The sequence below is a fragment of the Lontra canadensis genome, unplaced genomic scaffold, assembly GCF_010015895.1.
Source record: "Lontra canadensis isolate GAN:19392208 unplaced genomic scaffold, GSC_riverotter_1.0 scaffold60, whole genome shotgun sequence".
NCBI lineage: Eukaryota > Metazoa > Chordata > Mammalia > Carnivora > Mustelidae > Lontra > Lontra canadensis.
This window is the reverse complement of record NW_022631054.1, coordinates 1,902,143-1,928,368: the sequence shown is the minus strand read 5'-3', so window position 1 is coordinate 1,928,368 and position 26,226 is coordinate 1,902,143. Positions and strand designations below refer to the sequence as shown.

The 26,226-nt window shown below is 45.9% G+C and overlaps 1 protein-coding gene across 1 annotated transcript in view; it reads left to right on the top strand.

Moving 5' to 3' along the window:
• CSMD2 (CUB and Sushi multiple domains 2) overlaps positions 1-26,226 on the top strand; it is a 593,647-nt gene that overhangs the window by 48,032 nt on the left and 519,389 nt on the right. Inside the window, exon 2 of the mRNA XM_032877161.1 lies at positions 10,372-10,588. Within this exon, the coding sequence (XP_032733052.1) occupies positions 10,372-10,588 (217 nt within the window). The remainder of the gene's footprint in view (positions 1-10,371; positions 10,589-26,226) is intronic.

The window sequence follows — 26,226 nt, the reverse complement described above, 5'->3', positions numbered from 1 at the left end:
ATTAGATCAATAGGTCTCTACGAGGGGTGATTTTTCCCACCTAGGGGACATTTGGCAAAGTGTTGGAAAGTGTTGGAAAGGCAGTGTACTGTGAGGCTGCGTGGAAGGGTGTGCGTTTGGGTGCCTGTTGGGCTGAGGATGACTCACCTTAGGGTAGTGATCCATAAGGTCTCCCTGGGGGTGGTGAGCTTTGACCTAGGACCTAAAAGATGAATCGGAGTTGTCCAGACAAGAGGATGGGGAAAGGATGCTTCAATCAGAGGGAGCGGCCACCAGTTTGAGACTCAGAGTGAGCCAAGGAACATGGAGCATCAAAGGAAGGAAATGGAGTCTGGCTTGGACTGGAGCGTCCTTTAGGGGAAAGAGTTGTGAGAGCTGAAGACCGGACAGGAGCCGGGGCTGGCTCATGCAGGGAATGGATGTCTTGTGCACCATATTAAGGATTAAGAGTTTTATCTAGAGGAGCCATTGAAGGAGTGTAAGCAAGAGTAGCAGGCCATTTTTGTTTTGTTGAAAGACACAGACCAGAAGAGAAGAGCCAAGAGATCTGGAATTTGGTGGATGGCTTTTGGAGAGAGGGAGAAAAACAGGAAAGGACAAACCAAAGGAGGGAGGGAGAGAGGGAGAGGGGAGGGAGAGAGAGAGGAAGAAAGGAAAGGACAGACAGAGGGAGGGAGGGGTGGGGAGGGAGCAGGGAGGGGGGGTGGGGAGGGAGCAGGGAAGGAGCTGGGGAGGAAGAGAGGAAAGGACAGATGGAGGGAGGGAGGAAGAAAGGAAAGGACAGATGGAGGGAGGGAGGAAGAGAGGAAAGGACAGATGGAGGGAGGGAGACAGGGAGGGAGAAATTGCCCAGGAAACCAGGGAAGACTCCTCAGAGGAGGTGCTATGTGAAGTGAATCTGGAACAGGGAGTAAGGTTAGCTAGGTGTAGAAGGCAGGGGAAGGGCATTCCAGGCCAAGCACTGTGAGGGCCTGAAAGGGCCCGGAGTGTTTGTGGATGATGAACTATTTGGCCTGAACCATGCTTGGTGTATAGGAGAGAGGGGTGAACATGAGGCTCAGTGCCAGCATCTCCACAAGCATGATCTCTGACCTGCTCCTGTAGGGTGATTACCGAGGGCCAGAGATCCTGTGTGGCCCCTGCCCCCTCCATCTGTCCAGACATGGGGCCCTTGCCAGAAGGCATGTCTACAGCTGGGCCAGAGTCCCACTATAGACTTGGGAGCACAGGTGGCTCTCCACGTGGCAAGTGAGACACCCTCAGTAGACACGATGATCCGCCTCACACCTGGAGCTTTCCTCTGCATTTCCTCTTAGGGCGGCTTCATTAATTACATGGCTTTGACAAATCCATATCTCAGCCCAGAGCGCACTCCCAAATTCCAGTCTATAGCCCTAATTGCCTTCTGGCCATCTCCGCCTGGATGTCCCACTGGCTTCTCCAACTAAATTTGTCCAAAATTGACCTTATCAGTCAACAAATATTTGCAGAATTGAATTGAATTTTCCTGCCAAACTTCTCAAAAGAGTTATCTCCTCAAAATTATCATTATTTGTAGACAACATGATTGTGTACCTAAAACACCCAAGGGAATCAACTGAGAAAATCTTTGGAATTAATAAGAGTTCAGAAACCCAGTTGGATGTGAGATGAATATATAAAAATCAATAGGTTTTTCTGTATACCTGTAAAAAAAATCTAGAAAAATAAAATAATGGGGAAAAAGGTTATTCACTAGAGCAAGAAAAAGTGCATAAAATGTCTGGGAACAACCTTAACAAGATGTGACTGGGACCTCATATAAAGAAAAGTACAAATCTTTATGGAAAGATGAGCTGGTATTTATTGATTACGTATCATATATTAGATACTATCTGAGCATTTAGCAATTTAGTAGGTATTATCACATTAAACTATGTAGTCATCTTTGAAGTAGGTGTTAATTTTAAAGATGTCAAAACTAAGGTTTAAATGGTTTACATAAAGCTCCCATCAAGTATTAAGTGGCAAAATGGAAATTTGCATGCAAGGTTTTTGCTTCCCAAACCTATGCTTTTAACCTTTGCCTAAGTCATCTCCCCAGGAAACCCTAAATACATGGAAAAATGAAGTTGGAAGGTGTTATCTGAATGTTATAAAAAGATTAATTCATTTTGCCCATCCGTTCATCCCCACAGTGGGTACTGAATGTCTACAATGGGCAAGGACTGATAAGGTGGTAGAGATAAAAATATGCATAGTTTTTAAGAGAGTCTGCGGATGGAGAAGCCACATAAGTGTGTCATCATGTCACCATCGGTGAAGGCAAGGATATTCACAGTGGATGGCTAGCAAGTAGAGGAGAGGGTTCCAAGATGGCTGCTTGCAGGGAGGAAGGAGTCTCAAAGTAACTGTAGTCACCTGGGTGAAGGAACCAGAGTGCGAGCATCCCAAGCACAGAGAGTTGGATGGGCAATTAATATTTATGAATTCATTCATCCAACCAGCAACTCTTCTGGGAGCATCTGCTCTATGCCAGTATAGGTCTGGGAGATGGAGATAGAGCAGAGAACAAAACAGCAACTCTGCTCTCATGAAGATGGCATTCTAATGGGAAGGGGCAGAAAATAAACAGGAAGATCGACGGCAGTGGGTGCTAAATGATTTGGAGAAAAATAAAGCAGGAAGCTAGAGCACCTGGTCTGAAAGCAGGGAGGCCTGGATTTTAGGTAGGGTGGGCTCCGAGGAGGTGATATTTGACTCCAGAGCTCAAGGAAGTGAGGGAGTGGGTCGCAGGGCTCTTGAGGGAAGAGCCCTTCCGTGTCTGGAGGGAAGTGTCCCAGGTTGGGCATGTGATGGGATTAAGGAATGGCCTGGAGGCTGCATGGCTGACTGTGGGAATAAGGAAACAAGAGACAGGAGAGGAAAGCAAGAAGCAGAGGGGTGTCCATTGTGGGAGGTCTATGAAGGGCCAGGACTTGAGCTTTTATGCTGAGGAAGATGAAAAGCCAGCCCATCTTCAGTAGAGTGGTCTTTCTAAAAGTATGACCAAGAAAGAGACAAGTCAATGTCACTGCTTACAAAACTGAACATTTTAGTCTACAAGAAAAATCAAAACAATGCAAAAAGCACACAGCCATGTAGACAATGATATTTGCAACAAATAGGACAAAAGAGTAAAATCGGATTCTATGAAGAGTTATTACAAGTTGGTAAGAAAAGAGGAATTGTAGGAACCTATGGAAGACTTAAGTACATAAAATTTAGGAACCTGTGTATGTCAAACATCATAAAATTAAAAGGCCAAAACAGTGACAAATGTGTTTGTAGTAACTGTGAGGCCTAAAGGACTAAAATATGTAAGTCAAGAAGGAAAAATAAACACCGCAGTGGAAAATTTAGCTAAAGATTTCATCAAATGGTTCCCAAAGGGAGGATTTAAAATTATTAGGGAAAGTTGAAAAATTCTTGAATCCAAGTTACAAAGAGATGTTAAATAAAACAAGATAGCTTTTTTTTTGGGGGGGGGTTACCTGTCAAGTAGGAAAAAACTTTTCAATAAGAGAACACACAATGTGAGTGAAGATGGCTTGAGATAGACATTCATAGGCATGGCTGTTGAGAATGGAATTAGAGTATGTTTTTCAGAAAGTATTTGGAAGATCCAGAGCCAGAGCATCACAAAGGCTCATACCCTTTGACTCAGTACGTTGCACTTTTGGAAGTCTATCATTGGGAAATCATCCCCCCCCCCTAAAAATGCATGAACAACACCCCAAAGCATTTAATTCTCCAGGATTGTTCTTGAGCCTGAAGTGGGTCTTGGCCATGTCTGGTAGCTGCACTGACTAGAGAGAGTTATGGGTAAATGAAAGTAGCCCATCCTGCGAACAGAGAAAGATATGCAAGTTGCCCTGGGATCAAAGTGCATAGCAGCATTCCCGTCTATAGGGCAGTATACTGGTCATTAGAAGCGAGGAAAAAAGAATACAAAAAAACTCATTTAAAAAGATACAAGTACCCCTGTGTTCACTGCAGTGTTACTTACAATAGCTGAGACATGGAAGCAGCCCAAGTGTCCATGGGTAGATGAATGGATAAAGGAGATGTGGTGGATATAAGCATGAACTATTACTCAGCCATGAAAAAGGATGACAGCTTGCCATTTGCAACAACCTGGATGGAACTTGAGTCTATGATGCTAAGTGAGATAAGTCATTCAGAGAAAGAAAAATGCCATGTGATTTCACTTATGTGGTATTTAAGAAATAAAACCAACAAAAAAGGGGACAAACAAAAAGAGATTCTTAAAGGCAGAGAACAAAATGGTGGGATGGGGGAAATAGGTAAAGGGGATTAAGGAGGACACTTGCCATCATGAGCACTGAGTAACATATAGAATTGTTGAATCACTGGAGCACACACCTGAAACAACTGAACTGTATGTTAACTCTACTGGAATTAAAGAATAATAACAATAAAAAAAAGAATGAAGAACAGGTAGCCCTTTTCTTGGAAGAAATTCAGAATCTTATAGGCATGAAAGGACATTTAGCCCCTTTGGCATGGATTCCCTCTCTATTAGCCTTTCAATCTGGAGTGGCTTCTCTCTGGGTTATAACTTCCTCAACTCACTAACAAACATTTGATTTCAGGGAGACTTCCCAATGAGTCAGGCTTCTAGCACTATCTATCTCCAACAGTGCCTGCCACAGAGGTCAACCAGCCTCCTATGGACAAGACCACCACCCCCAACCTTGAACCCAAAGCTGTATATGGTTACAGTGTTAAGTGAACATTTGTTCTGGGAGTCTGGCCATGGAAGAACATTTTCCACTGCACTGACCAGCATTCATTCTGTCACCAGAGCTTACAGAGTATCCAGGTCTTATTTGAAACAGAAAAAAAAAAAAAATCCAGAAACAATTTAAATGTCTGACAGTGGGAGAATGTCTGAGTAAATTTTAGTTTAACCACAGACCGGAATGTTGTGCATCCATTTAAAAGGCTTTTTATAACAGATTCAATATCTTGGGGGGAGAAGCTCGTGTTATAATGTTTACTGAATTGTTGCAAAAGAAAACAGAGAAATGATCTGTGTGGCCATGAGCAGGGGAGTGGTTGAATACATTGAGATACATCCATGCTGTGGAATATTACACCTTTATATAAAAAATAAGTTAGATATGTATCTCCTGACCTAGAAGGTGTCCCTGACGTACTGTTAAGTGAGAAAGCACATTGCAGAGAAATGAGCTAATGTAGGATCTCCTTTTTAAACAAAATAATAAAAATTCTCCCAGAATGTGTCCATTTGCTTGCATGAGAGTGGAGAAGGTTGGCGAGGGACACATAGCTGCCTGGTCACTTTGGATTGGATGGGAGGGAGAGAGATAGGAGATCAGTTTTTTTTTATATGTCTTTGTTTTGTATATATGCATGTCTACGTATATCAGAAAAGCACCTTGCCTTTGTAATTTAAGAGAAGAATAATTTACCGAAGAAGGAGCACACACAATTGTATATACAATATTAGTTGCACAGTGTGAAATGCATCTGGAAAAATAGAGAAAAAAAATGAAAATATAAATAGCAGTTGCCTCTGGAAGGAAAGTACAGTTATAATGTTTCCTTTTTTATATCCTTTCCTGTATTTTCCAAATCCACCAGTCCATCTTGCCTTTACTTAACTGTGATCGGGCCTCTGTCCGCCTTGCCTCCTGCCACCTGCCTTTGCTGAAATTCATATATCCATTCAGCACATACTTATTGAATTCTTTGCATTGGGGATGCAGCAGGATCCAGGACAAATCTCCCACTCTCACATTCTACTTCCAGAGGGACCATTGAGAAATCAAACCGAGTGACCTCACCCCAGACCCTCATCTTAGCCTATCTGTGGTGCTCAACAGATTGAGTCAAGTTCTCCTGCGTGGAAATGCCCTCTGGTTCTCCTCCCGCCATTCTTCCTGCCTCTCTGCCCCCTACTCCATCACCTTTCTTGTCCCCATACATGGAAAGTGTTCCCAGGGGCTCTGTTGGGAGCCCCTTCACTTCTTTCTCTGTAGAAGTCCATTTAGAAGTAGAAGTAGAAGTAGAAGTCTGATTCTGAATCAGAAATAGCAGATCTGTGCCTTTCTGAGCCAAGGCAGCAGCCCCGGATGCTGGGGATGGTGGTAAATGTTGGTATCATTGGTTGTCTAGTGTATGGATGATAGTGGCCTTTACGGTGTGGCCCCTGTGGGCTCTGTACTTCAGATGCACTCTGTGTGTCCCTGGGTGCCCACATTGGAGTGTTTGCTTATGTCCGGTCTAAGATCTGGGCCCCATGGCCCATCACCAGGTCTAACCTAGGGGAATGAATGAATGAACAAATGAATGAATGAATGACATAATACAGTGACATCAACAGGCAGATTTTAGAAACGAGTAGATCTGGTGCCTGTGTCGATGAGGGGAAGTTTAGGGAAGTGAATTATGGGGCTCCTTTGAAGATTTATTACATTATTATTGTGACTAAATATTTTTCTGTTTTCTGGGCCACTTATGTCTTCTTTTGTAAACTAAGTTGTTCAAGACCCTGTCTGATTTTTCAGTTATAGTGCTTGTTGTTTTCTATTGATTTGCCAAGGTTCTTTGTATATTAAGGCAATTACTTTTGTGCCTAACATTTTTGTATCCTTTTCTCTTCTGCTTCTATTTTTGACATATACATACTTCTTGCACAAAACTATCAGGCTCGTAGTATTTTCCAGTTTTTCTGCTCAGAAAAATAGACCAGATAATTATTTGCCTATATATTTTTTCTAATCATTTTTTTGGCTTGATTTTGTTTTAACATCTAACTCTTTTCTCCATCTGGAATTTATTTTAGTAGATGGTATGATTTGAGGAGGTAGCAGTTCTTTTCCCAGTTAATTTGGTGACTATGCAGAAATGTTTATATATTTTCTCATTGATTATTTTAATGTTGCCTTGTACGTATTTCAGTTTTTATGTGTGTTAAGATTGTTCCCACAATACTGTTTCATGTTCTGCCTGTCTGCTCTTAGACCACCATTCCGCTGTTTTCATCAGCATTATTTGGTGATTCTGGTTAGTATCTTGCAGAAGGAGGATACTGCATTTACTACCTTTTCAAAAAATATGCATTGTCTGTGACCATCTATTTTTCCACTTAAACTTAGGTATCGTTTTACCAAATTTAAAACAGGTCATTGGGCTTTTGATCAGAATTGCATTTAGCTTACAAATTAACTTTTCAAAAGGTTAATATTCTAAATTAACCTTTCAGTAGTTCGTCTTTCTGCTCAAGATGACATTACTTCTCTTCAATTATTCAGTTTTTAAAAATTGCTCTCTAAAAGGCATTTTCATACAGTGCCTACTCATTTTTTACTGAACTCATTTCTATGTCTTGCATGCATTTTGTAGTTATCATAAAGAAGAACTTTTTTCTTTATATTTTTAACCATTACTGGCATATGGAAATGGTATTGATTTTGTAAACTTATTTTGCATTTGGCTACTTTACAGAGTTTTTTTTTTTTTTTTGTTATCAGTACTATCAGCTTTATAATTGATTTCTTTGGGTTTTGGGTATATTAAAATATCATTTGCAAATCTTTTTTTTTTTTTTTTTTTTTTGGTGGGTGTTTATGTGTGTGTGTTACATGAGTTAGCTCTTCCAATAAGTCATGAACCCTCACAGGTGACAGTAACATTTCTGTCTCATTCCTGATCTTAATCAGATGTTTCACTGTAACTATGATGTTGGTTATTGTTCTGAAATGGATGCTGTATCATGGTAAGGAAATCTTTTCCCTAATTGCAAAAGCTTATTTTAATCAGTGTTACCCGTCTGATTTTATTAAATGTGCATTTAGCATTTATTCAGAAGACTTTAACTTTTTTTCTCCTTTAATGGGATACTTTGTGTTAAGAGAGTTCTCAATAGTAAAGTCATTTCAGAGATTAACTGTCCTTTGTCAGTTAATCCCTAAATGAGCTTTAAAAATAGTGTTGAGTCCATTTGTCAGCATCAGAGTTAAGGAGGGGGGTGTGTGACATGGCTGCTCACGTGTGAATCCCTTTTGTGAGTAGCAGTGTGGTTTGGGCTCCATTCCTTAATTTCTTTTTGCCTTAGTTTTTTGTCTGTAAGTGGAGATGATATTGATAGTATCCATCTTGAAGGGCTCTTGGTGATGTTTAAACAACGCAGTCTACACAAAGTTCTTGGAAGAGTGTCTAAAACACTCACTAAATACAAGCCATATATTAATTATTAGAAATTTATTAGAAATTATTAGAAATTTGCCGTGTGCCTGATACTGAGTTTGGGGTGTGGATTCAGAGTTAGGAAAACTCACATATGGTCTCTCTTCTCATGGAGCTTACAGTGTGACAAGAAGAAGATCCTTATGAAATAATGACATGGAAGCATAGAAATTTGCTTCTATGATAAATGCTATCAAGGAGAGGTTATGGTGTCATGAGAACATGTAATAGGGGTGTTGAGCTAGTCAGGGAGAGACACTGGACTGAGATCTGAAAGATAGATATGCCCAGAAGGTAGGGAAGAATTTTCTAGGAAAAGAGAAAAACATATGCAAAGGTCCTGTGGTCGTGTAAGGAAGATGGTGTGGCTCGTACAAAAGTTGAGAGGGTGGCGTTTGACTGGAACGCTAGCAGACACTGGGTTTGAGAGGTCAGTAAGGGCCAGACCATACAGAGACCCTCCCAGGATTACAAGTGATTTCCTTCCTTACTGAACAGCAATGAAGAGTCATGGAAGGTTTGATGTAGGTTGTGGGGAGGAGAGTAATCTGATCAGATTTCTGTTTTAAAAAGACACCCCTGGCTGCAGTGTTGGCAAGGACTAGAGTAAATGTGGTTGACCAGTTAGGAGGTTATTATGGCAGTCCAAGAGAGAGACTGGTGTGGACGGGGAGGTGGGGAGTAGAGGTAGAGACAGGATGGTAGATTGCTTGGGAAGTTGTGATGGAGAGGAAGATGTCAGAGGAGAGGGAGGGAGGGGGACATCATAAGCCTGAGCATCCCAAAGGAGATGTTGGGGCTGGAGCTCAGAGGGAAGTACAGCCTGCACTTTGAAGTTGTGAGTTGTCAGTGGACAAATGGGGAAGTCCTCCAGTCTAGAGAGAGAGGAGGAGAGGCCCCAACACGGAACCTGGAAAGGGGCCAGAGGAAGAACAGAGGGTGTAAAGAAGGAGAAAGAAGTGGTATAGGAGAGAGCTTTAGACCACACTACTCTAAGTGTGGTCCCCAAGAATCAGTATCATTGCATCACCAGGGATCCAGTGAAGAGGAACAGCCTTTGGCCCCAGCAGGATGCTGTCCATCGGAAGGTCAGAGTTCACATTTCCACCAGGCACCCAGACAGTGTGCATGCATGGTGAAGTCTGAGATGCTCTGGCCTGACAGGAGTGTTTCCAGAAGGAGGGTGTGTGTGAGCAACAGTCTTAGAGGCAGCAGAGACAGAGGTCTGTTAAAGGGAAGACTGAAAAATAGCCACTTGATCCATCAGTGACCATAGCACACCTGCTTGGGTGGATCAGTAGGGCCCGAAGGCAGAAGTGACAGGTCTAGAGAGTGAGTGGGAAGTAAGGAAATGGAGACAGAAAGTATGGCCAGATTGTGTTTTCTAGAAATTTGGCAGTGAAAGGGAAGAGAGACAAGACTTGAGGGAGTGCTTTGGGAATTATTTTCTTGGTTATGGAGTGAATGGGAAGAATGGGAAGGCTCCAGTGGAGAGGAAATGATTGGACATGTGTAGTGTATGCAGGAGAGAGACAGGGGTCAGGTTCTTGGTGGGGAGGGGGATTTGATTCCAAGGGCAGATGGGATGATGGAGCAGGGGTGGTTCCTTTGTTGAGAGAAGGAGGACAACCTGGGGAAGATTGGACGGGTGCAGAAATGGGAAGGGGGACATGGGACCAAGGGACTCCCCCTTGTGGCTTTGTTTTCTCTGCCAGGTGGGAGGAGAGACAGGAAGCTTGGAGGAGGGGCCTGCAGAGTCAGGAGAGCCTGGAAATGGAGATGGTTGCAAATCATCATTCTAGCATATGACGTTCTAGACAGGAAGCCTGTGTTCTGCCCCGTCTGGTGACTTTTAGTTCCAATTCTTTGAGCCTCACTTTCTTACTGCACACTTGTTCTGAGGCTCGAGTCGAATGATGCACATTTTGTCTTCCGCACAGTGCATGACACAAGCAAACCTAGGCTCCTTCTGTCACCCATCCTTCTCTCCCTCTGTGCCCAGCCTGTGACAGCCAAGGAAGCCCGTGGGAAATTGGGTGAACATTGTTCCCATTTCTCTGGAAGCTTCTAGGAATTCTTCTGGCCACACTGACCTCCTCCCTTTCTCTCTCCCAGGTCAAAACTGCACGTTCCAACTGCAAGGTCCCAACGGGACAGTTGAGAGCCCAGGGTTCCCGTATGGCTACCCCAATTACGCCAACTGCACATGGACCATCACCGCAGAGGACCAGCACAGGATCCAGCTCGTGTTCCAGTCCTTTGCCCTGGAAGAGGACTTTGATGTCCTGTCGGTGTTTGATGGCCCGCCCCAGCCAGAGAACCTGAGAACCAGGTACTGTCTGCCCTCCTCCCCACAGCCAACAGCGTGGCCCCGAGCCAAGCCCGCTTGCCAACAAAGCCCTCTGTTCCTATGGGCTCTGCCCTCAGTTCCTCTGCTTTCTTTTTTTTAAGATTGATTGATTGATTGATTGATTGATTGATTTGACAGAGAGAGAGAGAGAGAGAAAGAGATCACAAGTAGGCAGAGAGGCAGGCAGAGAGAGAGAGGGAAGCAGGCTCCCCGCTGAGCAGAGAGCCCGACTCAGACCCTGAGATCATGACCTGAGCTGAAGGTAGAGGCTTAACCCACTGAGCCACCCAGGCGCCCTAGTTCCTCTGCTTTCTTTACATTTCCAAATTCCTTTCTCCAGCTTAGAAGTGCCCAGTAGGTGGGATTGATGGGTAGTGTACTTGGGAAGATGAGATAGAAGACACAAAGTATTATAGAGAAAACCAAGTCTTTCTATTAAGACAGATTTTGTATGGATTTGTGTGTATGTGTATGTATCTATTGGTGTGGATTCTTTGTATGCATGGAGATCTTTTTCCTCCCCCTGGACCCAGCAGATACGTGTTGAAGGCTAATAGTGATCATGGCTTACATCCTGTACTTGAAAACCATCAATACTTTGTTGGAATTTGCCTTGCATTTACATGGACTTGACTGGCAGTGTAGAATCAAGAGTTTGGGGGCAGGGGCGCCCGGGGGGCACAGTTGGTTAAGGTTCAAGTCTTGATTTCAGCTCAGGTCAGGATCTCGGCGTCGTGAGATTGAGCCCTGCATTGGACTCAGTGCTGAGTGTGGAGCCTGCTTGTGATTCTCCCTCTCCCTCTGCCCCTCTACCTACCCCCTCAAAAAGGAGTTTGGGGCAAAGTTCCCACTCTCTCAAACCCCATCCTGGTCATTGGAAGAGAAAACTCTGGAGAGGGCTTTCCTGTCCTGCTGGACTGTCTCCCAAGGGAGAGAGAGAGTTCCTTTCGAGGAGGGAGACAGGCAGGGAGGCTCCTGCCTGCACAGACAGCCAAACTTGTTTGGGACAGAGGTCAGGCCCCAGAGTTCTTGCTCTCCAGCTTTTCTTGACCTGGTGCATGGCTGTGCTCCGTGGCCAACGGTGTCCTGGTTCTGCCAGCCAGGCTTTGGGCTCCCCAGGAAGCCAAAGGGTTAGTGGCTTCCCAGCCAAGCCCCGGGGAGCTTGGGGTGCTAATGAGCAGAACAGTAATGACCATTCCCTGGCAAGTGCTTTAACTCTCGAGGCTTTGTTTAAGATGCTCTGTGCCCTTAGCTCGTGAGCTTCTGGAGCAGGGTCACAAACAGCATTTATAGGACAGCACCAGCTGTCTCCTCTCCCGCTCCCTGCCCTTTCAGGGCAGTGCAGAGGTGAGGCTGCCAAGCCTGCTACAGGGGTGAATCCAGAGGGGCACCTGGGGCCCCTCTGACTAATAGCTCCTCCTAGACAAGGCTGGGCTTATCCATCCCTCCTGGACAATCTGCGCGTTTGGCGCATGGTAGGTCTTCAGTGACACTCGGCGGGGGGTCAGGGACTGCAGTCCTCTTCACTTGTTCACTGTGCGACTAAGTCACGAGCACCCCTTATGTTCTAGACGCTGGCCTGAGTGCAGAGGATGTGGCAGCAAGCACAACACAGCCACTGTCCTCACGGGGACTACCTGCTCATGGGGGCAGCGGGCGTGGATGTGAATATGGGAGCTGAGCGTTCAAGGGCATCAGAGCTTGAGATAAAATGGGGGCACTGGGGCTGGAGAGGCTGAATGAGGTCGCAAGGGAGCAAATCCTCACCACTGGGTGCTGAGCTCAGGCGACACCAACCTTGGGGCCCCTGTGTAGACTTTTGATGGACACTGAATGAAGCTGAAAGGTGGAAAGGCTAATGGGGTGCTTCGCTCGGGTGTGGACAGCTGGAGGCTGCCTTTGGTTCTGTGTCCTGGAGCTGTTCCAGCTTTTCTTGCTCTAAGGTCCTCACGGACGTGGTCAGACCTCTGCTTTCTGATGCTTGGTTTGCTCACTGTGAGAGTGAAATCCAGAACACCTACTGGAGTGGGGGGACTGGTCTGGCCTGGAAGGGTGGGGAGGCGGTCCTGGAAGGGAAGGCCCTGGATATGTTTCTGGCCCCAGCGCAGCCCACTCTGGCCAGCCAGCGTGTGTGAGGAGGAGGGCCCCGGGGTTTGTGGCTTCACTAGGTCCCTGCTTGGGTTCTCCCTTTCTGGGATCTTCCCAGTCTGCTCATTTCCTTTCATTTCAAAAGCCAAGAGCCTACAGGCTTGGCAGAGGGGAAAGAGGGCTGTGCCTCTTGGGGTCCCTGCAGCCAGAGGAACTCCCAGCTTGGAGGACCCTGGGTGGGGAGATGACCCCAGAGGGCAGCCCAGATAGCAGGAAGGAGTGGGATATATATGAGTTCCTTGAAGGTTGTGGAATGGAGCTCCTTCCGAGAGTGGAGGGGGCGGACAGCAAGTGTGTGTTTGGTGGGGACTCCTGGGTCCTCGTGAACTGTTTTCATGTTTTTACATGGTTATTAGTCTCTTCTGGTTTTCCTCTTACTCATGAATCAGTTTCTACATGTATGTTTGTCCAGGAAATCATCTGTTTTATGGAGATGGTCAAGGGTCTCAGGCTAGAGTCATACACAGTTTCCCCACCTCTCTGGGATCTAGGAGCACACTCCTCTCTGGCGTTTGCTCCCACTTGTTTGTGTTTTGTTTCTTTTTACTCAATTAGTCTTGTCACAAGTTTGCCTGTTTTATTGGTCTTTTTAGCATTCAACCTGTAGGGGTATCAATTTTATTCTTTCTCTATTATCTAACTGATACGTTTCTGCTTTTATCTTTATTCATCCTTTTCTCTCTCTTACCTTGGGCCAGTGTTGCTCTTTTGCTGATTTCGTGAATTGAATTAGTTTCATTATTTCTTGTTTGGAAACAAAAACCTTAAGAGACATTTTCCCCCAAGTATAACTTTGACCGTATCCCATAAATTTTGATGGATAGTCATTATTTTAGGAAGAGTCTCTTATTGTGGTTTTGTGCCTTCCTAAACTCTAGGGTTTTTTTTTTTTTTTCTCTCAGATTTTCCAGTAACTTTTTTTATACTTAAAACATTATTATCTAGTTGTATTGCATTATGATCAGATCATGATTTCTACTTTGGAGAATTGGCTGACTTTTTCCCCCACAGTATAAGATTGCTTTTTTGTAAGTGTTCTATAAGCATTTAAAGGAAATAATTTTTGTGAAAAAATTTGTGTCATTAGCATTATGCAGTTTTTCTAATTTCTTACCGCCTGATGAGGTTTGTCAAGGATAAGCGGTGCATTGCTTTCTCATCTGCACTCTTGTTCTTGTCAATTTATCCTTTTATTTCTAAGTTTTTACTTTACATATTTTGGTGCTGTACTCTTCAGCACATCAGTATGTTTAAACATTAGATATTAAGAGTGAATTTTATGTATTTTTTTCAATACAAAAGTTATCTTTAGTCCTCCAGGTTTTGTTTTTTTTTTTGGTCTTAAATTCTACTTTGATGCTAATATAACCACCTTCGTTTCTTTGGGGTTTGTATTTATTGGGTCCCCCTCTTTCCCAATTGCTCTGTTTTTAATATTTTTGCTATTGTTTTAGTTATGTCTCTTAGGACATCATATCATTGGACTTTTTTTTTAAGAATTAAAAAAAATATTTATTTGAGAGGGAGAGAGAGAGAGAGATACAAGAGAGAACACAAATCACGGGGTGGGGGGAGAAGGAGAGAGATAAGAGACTCCCTGATGAGCAGAGAGCCCGACACAGGGCTCTATCCCAGGACCCTGGGATCATGACCTGAGCCAAGGGCAGGCACTTAAGGACCTAAGCCACCCAGGTGCCCCTGGATTTTTATTTTTAAACCTTCACTGAAAGTCTGTTCCTTAGCAGGAAAGCTTAATCTACTCAATGTTTTGGTGACAACATATATGTTTGTTCCAGTGTAATACTTAATGCTTTCTGTTCTTAAATTTTCTTACTCTTATTTACTATTATTTCCTTTTCTCTACTTTCAAGTACAAGTTTTCTTTGCCTTTTCTGTGATTTTGGTTCTACTAGTGGTTAAGTTACTTCGTGAGAACACATTTTTTAAAAAGATTTTATTTATTTATTTGACACAGAGAGAACACAAGCAGGGGGGAGCAGCAGGCAGAGGGAGAGGGAGAAGCAGACTCCCCACTGAGCAGGAAGCCTGACACAGGGCTAGATCCCAAGACCGTGGGATGACCTGAGCTGAAGGCAGATGCTTAACTGACTGAGCCACCCAGGCCCTCCCAAAACAACATTTTAAGGTGTATTTCTCTGTCAACATTTTGCCTGGCTAGGCTTTTTCTTAACTGGGTCATACTGGCACTGCACCTTGTAGAAATTCCTTAGTGTTAGTAGCATGTAGGTATCTTTCCCTTTTTCCTAGTTCCCAGAGCAGATGTTTATACTGACTCTTTTTAATACACCTCCGATTATTTCCATGAGAACTTAGGGTCTCAGGTTAAAGGGGAGTATAACATGTTGGCTTGGCTATCCATCTTCAACTGGAAGTTTCTCTTAAGATTTTTATTCTTTTGATGCTATTGTGAATAGAATTATTTTTTATTTTATTTTATTTTTGGATTATTCACTGCTAATATATAGAAATACAGTTGGTTTTTGTACATTGGTCTTATGTCCCATGATCTTGCCGAACTTGTTATGAATACTCCTAATTTTTTTTTTTAAATCTGTGAATAGATGTTTTTGTTTTTCTCTTCCAATCTAGACTTCTTTTAGTTCTTTTTGTTTTTGTTTTTGTTTTTGTTTTTTTTTTTTTTTTTTTTTTTTTTTTTTTTTTTTTTTTTTTTTTTTGCCTAACTGTACTGGATAGGATCTCTAGTGTAGTCTTGAATAGGAGTGGTAAAACTGGACATCCTTATTTTGCTTCTGATCTGAAAACATTCAGTCTTTCACAATTAAGTGTGATGCTAGCTATAGAGGACGGCTAGAGACCCTTTGGATGAAGGTTTTAAGCAGAGGATTTTGGCATAACCTGGCTGCAGTGGGGAGGAGGCACTGGGTTGGGGGCTGGACTGGTGACCGCCAGGCCAAGCAAGAGACTATGGTAGCCTGAGCTAGACCAATGGAGAGAGAAGATGGCATGGCTTTGTGCGATGTCAATGGAAAGACATTGTCTCTGAAGTTAAGGGTGAATTTGTAGGGACTGTGGAGTGAAAATAAACAGAAGGAGGTGGAGGGTGACTCCACAGTGTCTGGCCTAAAAGCAGAACACAAGCGAGATCCGTGTGCAGTGAATTCTGTTCTTCTGGAAAAGGTGTTCTCACGGCATAGCAGGGTCTCTTCTGTACGGACACCTTTTCTTTATTCACTGAGCGGAACAGGAGGGTCACATCCTCGTATGTTGTCTTCCTGTGAAATGGTGGAGTACAGTGGCGGCAGGCCTGAATTTATATCCAGGTGGGTTCCGCATTTATTATTGTTGTGACCTGTGCAAGGTCTGGCTTCTCGGAGCTTCATCTCTAAAACGGAAGTCACACTGCCCGTCTTTGCCCGTCTTCCAGGGTGGTGGGATGGGAGCCCTGGCTACAGATCTCTTTGTGCTCCAGCAACGGTATTTGCTTCCTTCCCTGCCCCTCTGTTCCCAGACCTAGGAACTCAGACTGTTCTAGAGGGCTTTGGTGTCTGTCCTGACACTCTTTCTCTAGACTTCTTAGATCACAGGAGCGCAGGTGTGGAGCACAGGCACTGGAGAAGGAATGGGCCCAGGGTTGTCACTCACTGTGGGAAGCATTACTGAGCCCCTGATCACCTAGTAGTAGGGTGGGAGCACCGGGAAGTCTGCAACAGGTTTCTCTGTGCCTGGATAGCCTGTGGCTTGCTGTATTTATTGTCTACAACTCTGCAGGCTCAAGTTTTGCAGTTCTGCTGTCTGTGCAGCTGGAATGTACTTCTCCTTTCTTCTTCTCTTACTCCAACACTGATCTTTTCCGCTTGGTGGATACATTCCAGCACAATGCTAAAAGATCTCCTCCCCACCTTAATCCCCAGCCCCATTAAACTTACCTTTCTCCGGCTGTTTGCTCATGGGTTGTGTTACAAGCGACAAGCTTGATCTAAGTTGATCTAAGTTCCTTGAGACTGAAAGTCAGGCCTTCTACCACGTTTTGCTGTGGCAGAGCCCTGCAGTGAAACATATCTCTTACTGGTGCGTGACGTGAGCTTGACTTCCAGCTGTTCCTTAGGCGCTGGGCATCTATTGGTCTCTTTAACTCAGCCTCAGCATCCCCATCTATGAAGTGGGTACATCAACATCTGCTTCATAGGTTGGTTGGTGGGATTAAATTAAATCATGTGTGTAAATCACGTTGAATTGTATAAGCTATAAACAAAAGGAATACTTGGGTATTTGGAGAAGAAAATCAGAAAACACAATTAAGCAAAAAGACACCTCCTCCCCCCCAATAAATGTATAAGTCATGTGGCAGAGCAATGGTTCTCAACCCCCAGGGGACATTTGGCAAGGTCTAGAGACATTTTTGGTTGTCACAGCTGGTGGGGTGGGGGGACTGTGGCATCTAATGGGTCAAGGCCAGGAATACTAAACATCCAGCCATGCCAAGGACCACACCCAGGTCACGTGCTGGCGGTACTGAGGTTGAGAAATCCTGATGAAGGTGATGGAGGGGTTAAAGCCTTTGGCATCGGACATACTTAGGTTCTAATCCTATTTCTAGGTCAGTGACCTCGGACAAGTGAGTCAACCCATGTGAGCCTCAGTTTCCTCCCTTGCAAAATGGGGAGCTCTGGGTGGTGCTCTGTGCTGACAGCTGCACCTGGCATCATCAAGGAAGAGGTGCCAGGAGACACTGCGCTCGGCTCATTCTCTATGCAGATGCCATTCATCTCCCAGCGACTCCTTTTCTCTACCAGGAGTTCAGAGCCATCTTCTTGAAAGCATCTCACATTTCATCTAGAGCTATTCACAAGCAGCAACATCCCAGGGTGCCAGAAGGCAGCGTCTGGCTGCTTGAAATTAAATTTACAATAGAAGCTGATCAGATTCTTCTCATAATGGATCAGGGTGGGAAGCGAGAGCAGAAGCTGGTCTTGAAAGCCTCAGAGCCTGTAAGAGTTTGGAAATTAGCAAGAAAAGAACAAAGAGCCTTCCAGATAATGCAGTGTCAGCTCTGCCTGGATAAATTACCACAACGATCCCCCCATCTCTGCTTTGGCACAATTAGATGGCCTTTCCGTGCTGGCAAACGTCATCCTGTTGCATTGTCGTTTAATGTGGGATGAAGTTTTCTAATGAAACATGAGCAAACGTAATCTACGGAGATGCGGCTAATAAACAGCGTCACTGTGTATTGGAGGGTTTAGAGGGTGCCGGTGATGACTACACCGGTTAAGCACAGCTGAGCATCCCTTAATTTAGACATTTGGGTGCAAGTGATGGGAAACACCACTGCTCGTTCCCTCAATTACCGGCAGTACGCATTCTGTCGTCTGCCTGAGGTGGAATGAAGTTTAAGTCATTTGGAGCTGGTTGCAGATTTCACTCAACTGGCATTAGGCACCTGTTTGGAAGTTGTAAAAAATGCACCAATTTGCCAGATTTACTGTCTTCTTATAAATCTGTATCACAGCCGAGGCCCCTGAAGGACCCGTCTGTTTGCATTCCTTAAAAAGTGTTCCTTGCACATCAGTAGGGCAGTCCTCAGAGTGTCCTCTCTCCCCCCAGAGTGCCTTGAGAGTGTGCTCCTGTGTGTAGGAGGTGGTTGGGAGGGCCCAAGGGGGTGAGGGGGCATGCTTTCTTTGTGACTGCAACGGGGCGAGAGGATGCTGGGAAGGGGAAAGGAGAGACGGTGGCCCTGGATGTCTCTGAGGGTCCAGCTACTGTGCGAGACACGGTCATTCATGGTGTTTCTTCAACACTGCATGCCTACAGGAGCGCCCAGCGCTGGAGATGCAGGAGTGAACAGGGCAGCCTCTGCTTTCAAGGAACTTACAGTCTCTTTGGGGGGGTGGGTAGATAAATACGCAGGCAGCACAAGTCCAGGATGCTGCATGCTCTGCTCCGGCTGGGGCAGCTGATGGCCTGGAGGGAGCTCTTTGGAGATGCTGATCTATGGGCCTGGGATGTCCTCCCTCCGTCTGCCCCTGTGCGTAGCTATCTTACTCATTCTTCATACCTCAATTCACTTGTCACTCCTCACTCAGGGACTCCTCGGAGCCACCCCCACTCCTCCACCTGGCCAGACCCTCCTACGATTACCCTCCTCCATGCCTCCACCCTTCATGGCTTTATGTGTGTGTGTGTGTGTGTGTGTGTGTGTGATTCTGTGATTTGTGCACATCTCCCACAGGACCATGAACCCCTTGGCTACGGAGACTGTTTCCGTTTTACTCTGTGTCCTGTCTCCAGGGCCTGGCTGATGGTAGGTGCTCAACAAATATTCAGGGAATGAATGAATGAATGAATGAATGCTGTCTGGAGGAAGGGTCACCTGGCAGGGCATGGAGGGAGGGATGAGGACAGTGTTTTAAACCAAGAGAATAGTGTGTGTACCAGTCCAGTAAAGCAGAGAAGGTGAAGTATAGGATGAGAGTGGATTCATTGTGGGGTGGGCTGTAGTGGAGAGGTAGGGGTGTGGCCTGGGCAGAGCGCTAGGGGCCCTATACACCACACTGGGGAACTTGTCATGTATTCTAATGGAAGCGGGGACGCACCAGAAGGTCTTAAATGGGCACTGTATGTGTTATCTAATCATTCAATAGCACCGTCATGAAATCAGTAGCATTAATTTCATTCCGGAATTAGATAAAGGTCTGAGGTCTCTAAGCTGCTGAGGGGCTGAAGGGGGAGTGGGCCACAGGTCCCCTGGAGCCAGAAACGAGGTTCTTTTCCCCACACCAAAATGCTTTCTTACCACATCGGACTCATTTGCATTCATTTCATTTCCTTTTTAAAAATTCATTCCGTTTTCCTTTTAAAGCAGCTTCTTTGAAATAGTGAGAGTAGTAAGCGCTCACTACTGTAGGAAAGTCAGGCAGTCCAGCAGCGTGGAGTAAAATGACAGAAGCGCCTCCTTCCCCAGGCCCTTGTCCCAGCCCTGCTCCTGGGAGGTGACTGCTGTTAACAGTTTGGTGTGTGTCCAATTTCTTTTTAAATAAAGATTCATTAAACTGCCCGTGAGGCTTATTGGGACATCCATCAGCCCTTTAAAAATTGTTCTGATGAATTAAGTGTAAACTAATTAGAAACATGGATTCAATTACCCTCGAAACACACAAGGGCTTAATAATTAATAGGAAGAGGGCTTGAGGCCAAAGGCATTATGGATTTTATCAAACCCCTAACATCTGAAAAGTAAATATGTTTGATTCACCCTAAATGCTGGCAGATTTGCCATCCAGAGACAAACCTGTTGGTACGAGCTTTGTGTTTAATCAGGAAAGTTATCTGTGATTAATAAAGAGTCAGTTGGAGTGCGTGGGAGCCGAGGTCCGCTGGTTGTTGCTGGAGATGACAGCCTGGGACAAGAGAGCCTGTCTCTCTGGGTTCCTGGAGTCAGCTCTGTTCATGATTTCTCACCAGGCTGTTTTTGGGGGTGGTGGTGGGGGGTAGCGGGTCCGTTGAGGTCCCCTGTGAATTCACTGATCCTTCTTGTGGGTCCAGAGTATCTGGGGAGTACTGCTGGGCCAAGAAACCCTGCAGGATTTGGGGGGGGAACATGCTGTTTGTCCCCTTGGACTATGAACTATGTTGCCTTAGATGGAGTTGGAGGAGAGCTGGGGTGGGGGAAGGAATGAATATTTACCTGCTGTGCCAGCTGCTCTGTGTACCATAGCTCATTGAATCTGCAAAGTTTTCCCAGAGGTAAGAATTATTGTCTCCATTTTTAATGCTAGGGAAACTGAGTCTCAAAGAGGCTACATGCCTCGGGGCAGCTGTGTTCAAAGTCCGAAATCTGCCTAACAGCCAGGTTCACACAGGTCTGCACAATGACACCAGGGCTGAAAGGGGTGGTGGTGGAAGGGCAAGATGCAGGGGCTCAGGAAACTAACTGCCGGGACCCATGGGGCAGCCATGTGCTCCATCACCTAATGCCAAAGGGTGGGTTTGGGCGGACGTGGTGGGGGGAGGGGTTGGCAGCAGGTGCTATATAAAGCCAGGTGGGCAGCCATGTCGGGGTCCTGAGCAATCTCTCTATTCACAGTAGGACCCTGTGGTTCCAGGTCAAAGTCAGTCTTTGTGGCAAAGCTTCACTTAGCTTGTTCGCCAAGTCTGCTACTTAAGAGCAGCCAAAATTTAAGGCCGTGGAGCCCAAGTCTCAGGCCAAAAGGCCATGCTAGCTCATCCCTCCTCATGACTGGTTCTGCCCGCCGTCTTACCAGGTGTTGGTCAAAGATGCAGCATTGCCCCAGAATGGAGTGGGCCACCCCTTGACCTTTATCTGCCCCTTTCTTGCAAGTGGTGGCTGACAGGGGCATTGCTGAGATAGGAAAGCGCCGCCTCATTTATCCTCAGTGCTTATTCCCTGAACCTTTAGGGCCACAGAAATCACTGTGCAAGAACCGTGTCACCCAGGATATTGGCCTCAGAGTGGAGGTAAGTTTGGACACGGAATTCTAGCCTTCCCTCTCTTCATCAGTAGAAACAGTACCCAAACAAACCACCCCCCAAGTATGAGTTCCTTGTTCCCTTGGAATTAAAATAAATGTAAAAGGAAGCCAACTGTCAGCTTTTCAGCGAACCAAGAGCCAAGTTATTGCTTCCTGGGGCGGGTGTGAGCTGCCGCAGGGTGTGGTGCCCTGAGCCAGGCGTGGGACAAGGAGACCTGGCTCATGTCCAGCCTGTTTCCTGACCGACTTCACCAGCTCTCTCCCTTCGGAGACTCAGCAGTGTCTTCCTGACTTGTCCGTGGAGGGTGTGAGTCCAGAAAGCCTCCAGAGCTTCTCCGAGTTCTGAAATCATGGGATCGAGTCTTGCTGGAAACGTATGGGGAAGGACTATGAAATACTCTGCATCTTCTTCGATTATTTCTGTCCTCCTCGTGTACTGCTCTCAGCTCTGTGAATAATTCTACCGTTTGTCTTTGGCATCGGGGTTTGTCTTCCAGGGGCCGGTCCAGCAGCGTGACAGAGAAGGCTGACTGCCCACCATTGTTCTTGGTCATGTCCACGGTCTGTAAGAAGCAGCAGCCTCCCCTGCGTCCGGTGCTGCCGTGTGGTTTAGCGGTCAACAGAAAGTGGATGAGAGTCATGTGTACCCCTCCCAGCCTGGCCCAGGAAGGCTCCGCTGTGATCTTGTGTTCCCTCTTCTTCTCTGGAGTCAGGAGATGCTTGCATGACTCTTTGAAGTAATTTGTATTTGAAACCCACCTGCTCCTGGTTGGCTGAATTTTGTACAAAAGCTTTGCTCTCTGAGGGCCCCGGGGTTTGTCTGTTGCTGTAGTCTGTGTTTTCTTAGCCATTGTGAGCTCTGAGTCCAGCCACTGAGGAAGGTACTATAGAACCTAGAGGTAGGTGAGGATTCTAGATGGCAGGATCCATGAGCTTTCCAGAATTGACATTTGGTCTTGTTTGCTTTTGGGGGAGACGAAGCTCCTGGACAATCTGGCCTTAGTGCCTAAAAATGAGGCCATTGACACAGAGATGAGATATTCTTTAAAGGAGTTTTTGTGCTCCTGACTTCTGGTGGATTCCTCTTGCCATCATGTGGTTCTGGTTGTAGTCCCTGTCCCTGTCCCATCTCCTGGGGCTTCAGCTGAGAACACGTCATGGTGTGGTGGCTCAGAGAGAGGCTTTGGAGCCAGGCTGCCTGGATTCATGCCTCGCTCTGCCTCTTACTGGCTGTGACTTTGAGGAAGTCCCTTGTCCCTGAGTCTCAGTGTCACTGCCATAAAATTGGGATTCCAGTGGCACCTATCTTGTAGGAAAGTTGTGAATATTCAACTACCTACAAGACCCAACTACATAGCAGGTGGGCCCGTGGTAAGCACTCAGTAGATGTTTATTGTCTTGTCATTATTGTCCTCCCTGAAGCTCAGGTCCCCGCTACCACCTCCCTGGTCCATCCCCACCCCGTTTATCTCTTGCCTTGGTTATCACAACAGCCTCCTCCCACCTCTTCCCCTTGCTATGCCTTGGGTGTTTTCTGTCTTATTCCTAATACCAGAGCTACAAGGATCTTTTATTTTCACATTTTTTTAAAATTTTATTTATTTATTGAGAGAGAATGTGAGCAAGAGAAATAGAGCATGGGTGGAGGGCGGGGAAGGGTAGAGGGAGAGAGAGAAGCAGGGTCCCCGCTGAGCAGGAAGCCCAACACGTAGGATCTTGGGATCACGACCTGAGTCAAAGGCAGACACTCAACCGAGCCACCCAGGAGCCCTCTTTTTTAAAAGAACAATCTTTGAATTGAAACATATAGAAAGAAACATTTTGAGATTTACAGAGAAGTTGGAAAGATGGTACAGAGAGTTCCTATATGTGGCTCACTCAGATTCCCTTATTATGAACATCTCACATCTGTGTGATACCTTTGCCACAGATAATAAACCAATACCGATTTATTGTTATTAACCTAAGAACATATTCTATTCAGATTTCCTTAGTTTTTACCTAATGTCCTTTTTCTGTTCCAGGATCTCCCCCAGGGTATCTTAGATCCTTAGGCTCCTTTTGGCTGTGACAGTTTCTCAGACTTTACTTGTTTTAGATGATAGATACTTTTGAGGAGTACTGGTCAGGTTTTTTTGTAGAATGTCCTTCAGCTGGGATTTGTCTGATGTTTTTCTCATGATTTGACTGGAATCCTGCTTTTTTATTGCTTAATATTTTATTTATTTACTTATTTGAGAGAGAGAGAGAGAAAGAAAGCAGGCTCACAAGTTGGGGAAAAGGGCAGAGGGAGAGGGACAAGCATATTCCCCACTGAGCACAGAGCCCGATGCGGGGCTCGATCCCACAACCCTGAGCTCATGACTTGAGCCAAAATCAAGAGTCGGATGTTTAACTGACTGAACCACCCAGGACCCCCAAGGAGTCATGTAGTTTTGAAAGGAAGACGGTGTTTTCATCATATCACGCCAAGGGTACAGATAATCAACATGACTTGTTCCTGTGGATGTTGACCTTGATTGCTTGGCTGAGGTCCTGTATGCCCCACTCCAAGGTGACTCCTTTCTCCAACTGTCCTCTTGGAAGGACAGTTCCACACCCAAGGGTAGAGCATTAGGTTTCATCTTGAGAGCAGAGTAACTGCACGAACTATTTGAAATTCTTCTGCACAAGAGATCTGTCTATTCTCTTCCATTGATTCATGCATTTATATCACTATGGATTCATAGGTCCTTATTTTTGTACTCTGGGTTCTAATCGAATACTGGTTTATTTATATTGTTTCTCAGATTGTTCTAGCCCAGCTCCTGGGCACTCCTGTAGTTGGCTCCTTCTGTCTCCTGACATTTCCCACCATCATCAGTCTTTGTTATGGATGTTGGTGGTGCTGCTGTTTCATGAACACTCTTGGGAGCAATGAGCTTGGGTTCCCTTGATCCGAAAATGGTATTAGACCCCGATCTGGCTCTGCGTGTACCCATGACTTTTGGGGCATCACTGCTTCTGGGCCCTTCTCGCTGCTGGAGCAAGGAACTCTGTGTGTACACCAACCCGTGTATATACACAAAGCCATAACTATGTTTATGTGCATCCATCTGTGTCTCTGTTAAGCTAAATGTGAGTTCATGCTGATATCTCCAGCTCTACTCCAGGACCACCTGGATCATTGTTGCCTCCTTCCCTTACTTATCTGGAACCTCCCACACTGCCAGGGAGACACCTGGCTGCCCCCATCTGCTATGCATTTACTTCATTGTTCAATTACAGGCTGCATGTATGGTGGTACCAGCACTGGGAACCCGTGTTCCCGTGGGAAAGGACTTTTTCAACTAGAGGACAGTCATTATGCTCTGTTCCTTTTGCCTTTGGTTTCCCAGATTTCACTTGATTCAAAAGTTCCTGAAGATAAGCACTATGGAGAAAATACACATCAGGGCAGTGGTGTGATATGTAAGGGGTGAGATCTTAATAGGGTGGCCAAGGAAGCCATGTCCCATGAAGGTGACTCTTGTCTAAAAGCCTGGAACAAAGTGAGTTCGGTGTCTCCATCGATCTGCGGGTGGCTCCAGGGGACACCTGCCACATTGGGTTGTGTGTCTCACGTACGTTTCCATCTCAGGGCCCAGCAGGTCTGTTAAGGAAAACTAAAGGGACAGGAACCATGTTTATCAGTAACTTCAGGGGACATGAAAGACACTCAGGCCCACGTTATGGGCACCTGTCCCCAAGGAACTGCAGTGGACTGTGGTTTCCTGGGGACGATGAGAAAAGCCATGAAGTCAGAGAAGGGATTTCTGAACTCACGAGGCCACCAAGCATCGTGGAGGAAGCAGGGCCTGCCATCCCACCTGAAGGAGAAAATGTCTGCACAAGGTTTCTGTCAGTGCCCTCCCCTGTACCCAGCAAAGTCTTTCACCGAACCCTCCTGGTTCCGCCCTTCCCTGCCCACCTCTGCCCCTTCCTGCTCTCACTGGGCAGCGGTAGCCTCATCAGGGAAGGAAGTCTGCACATTCGGCTCCGCCTCCCCAATTTGATTATTTCGTCCCCAGAGGCTCTCAACTAGTGATCTGGGGACTTTGTGGGGCCCTGGCTGATCAGAGGAGGCACATCCAACCTCTGTCTTCTTGGGGATCCTCGAGCTACCCATCACAGTCAGGGTGGGTCTTAGATCTCTTTAAACCCTCCGAGGTGAAGGGTGAAGTTGATACCTTTCCAGCTGCATTGCAGTCGTGGCAGGAATTCATCGCGTGGTCCCTAGATGAATGCCCTGCCCCCCAGCGGGGCCCTTGTGGGTGGGGGAGCCAAAGACAGGAAGAGTCCCTGCAGACCAGGGCAGGTGCAAGGCTGCTCCGTGGGTCTCCTCCCTGCTCTGTGCGACGGCTTCAGCTTCCCAGACTTGCCGTGTTACTTGCTTTCCCTAGTCAGCCAGTACGGGCCATTTCTTTGCTCCCATCTGGCAGAGGAGAAAGCTGAGGTTCTAAAGGATGAATAAATGGTGGATGATAATACAAGGTGGCCAAGTCCTCAGTGTTTTTGATCTGCTGTGGCAGTGCCCTCCAGCCATATAGACTGTAGGGTCCAGTGAAGGGTGGGAGAGAGGCAACCTGGACACAGAGCCAGCGGTCCTGGAGGACATGGAGGAATGAGAGGGAACCTTGCAGAGATAGTATTTCTCTTCCACAGCCTACCCTTTCCTCCCTACTGGAATTTACCTCCACTTGGGCAAAAAGGAGAGCAGAAAGGGCTAGCTGGCTTTCCCCCTGCTGGGCTCCTCCTTCCGTGTTGGACTAGGTGAGGGCCTTGATGTGGCGAAGTCTTTGTAGAACCCCGAAGGAGTGGGTTCCTTCTATTTTGGAGTATGTAGAAGAGTAAAGATTTTCTTTAATTAGATAGTGCCGGATAGATTTAATTAAAGCTTCAAACCTGCAATTTTCTTTGTTTGATTGATCAGTTGGTGCTGATTGCCTGGAGTAATTACGAAGGGGGAGGTGGCGTTTGCGA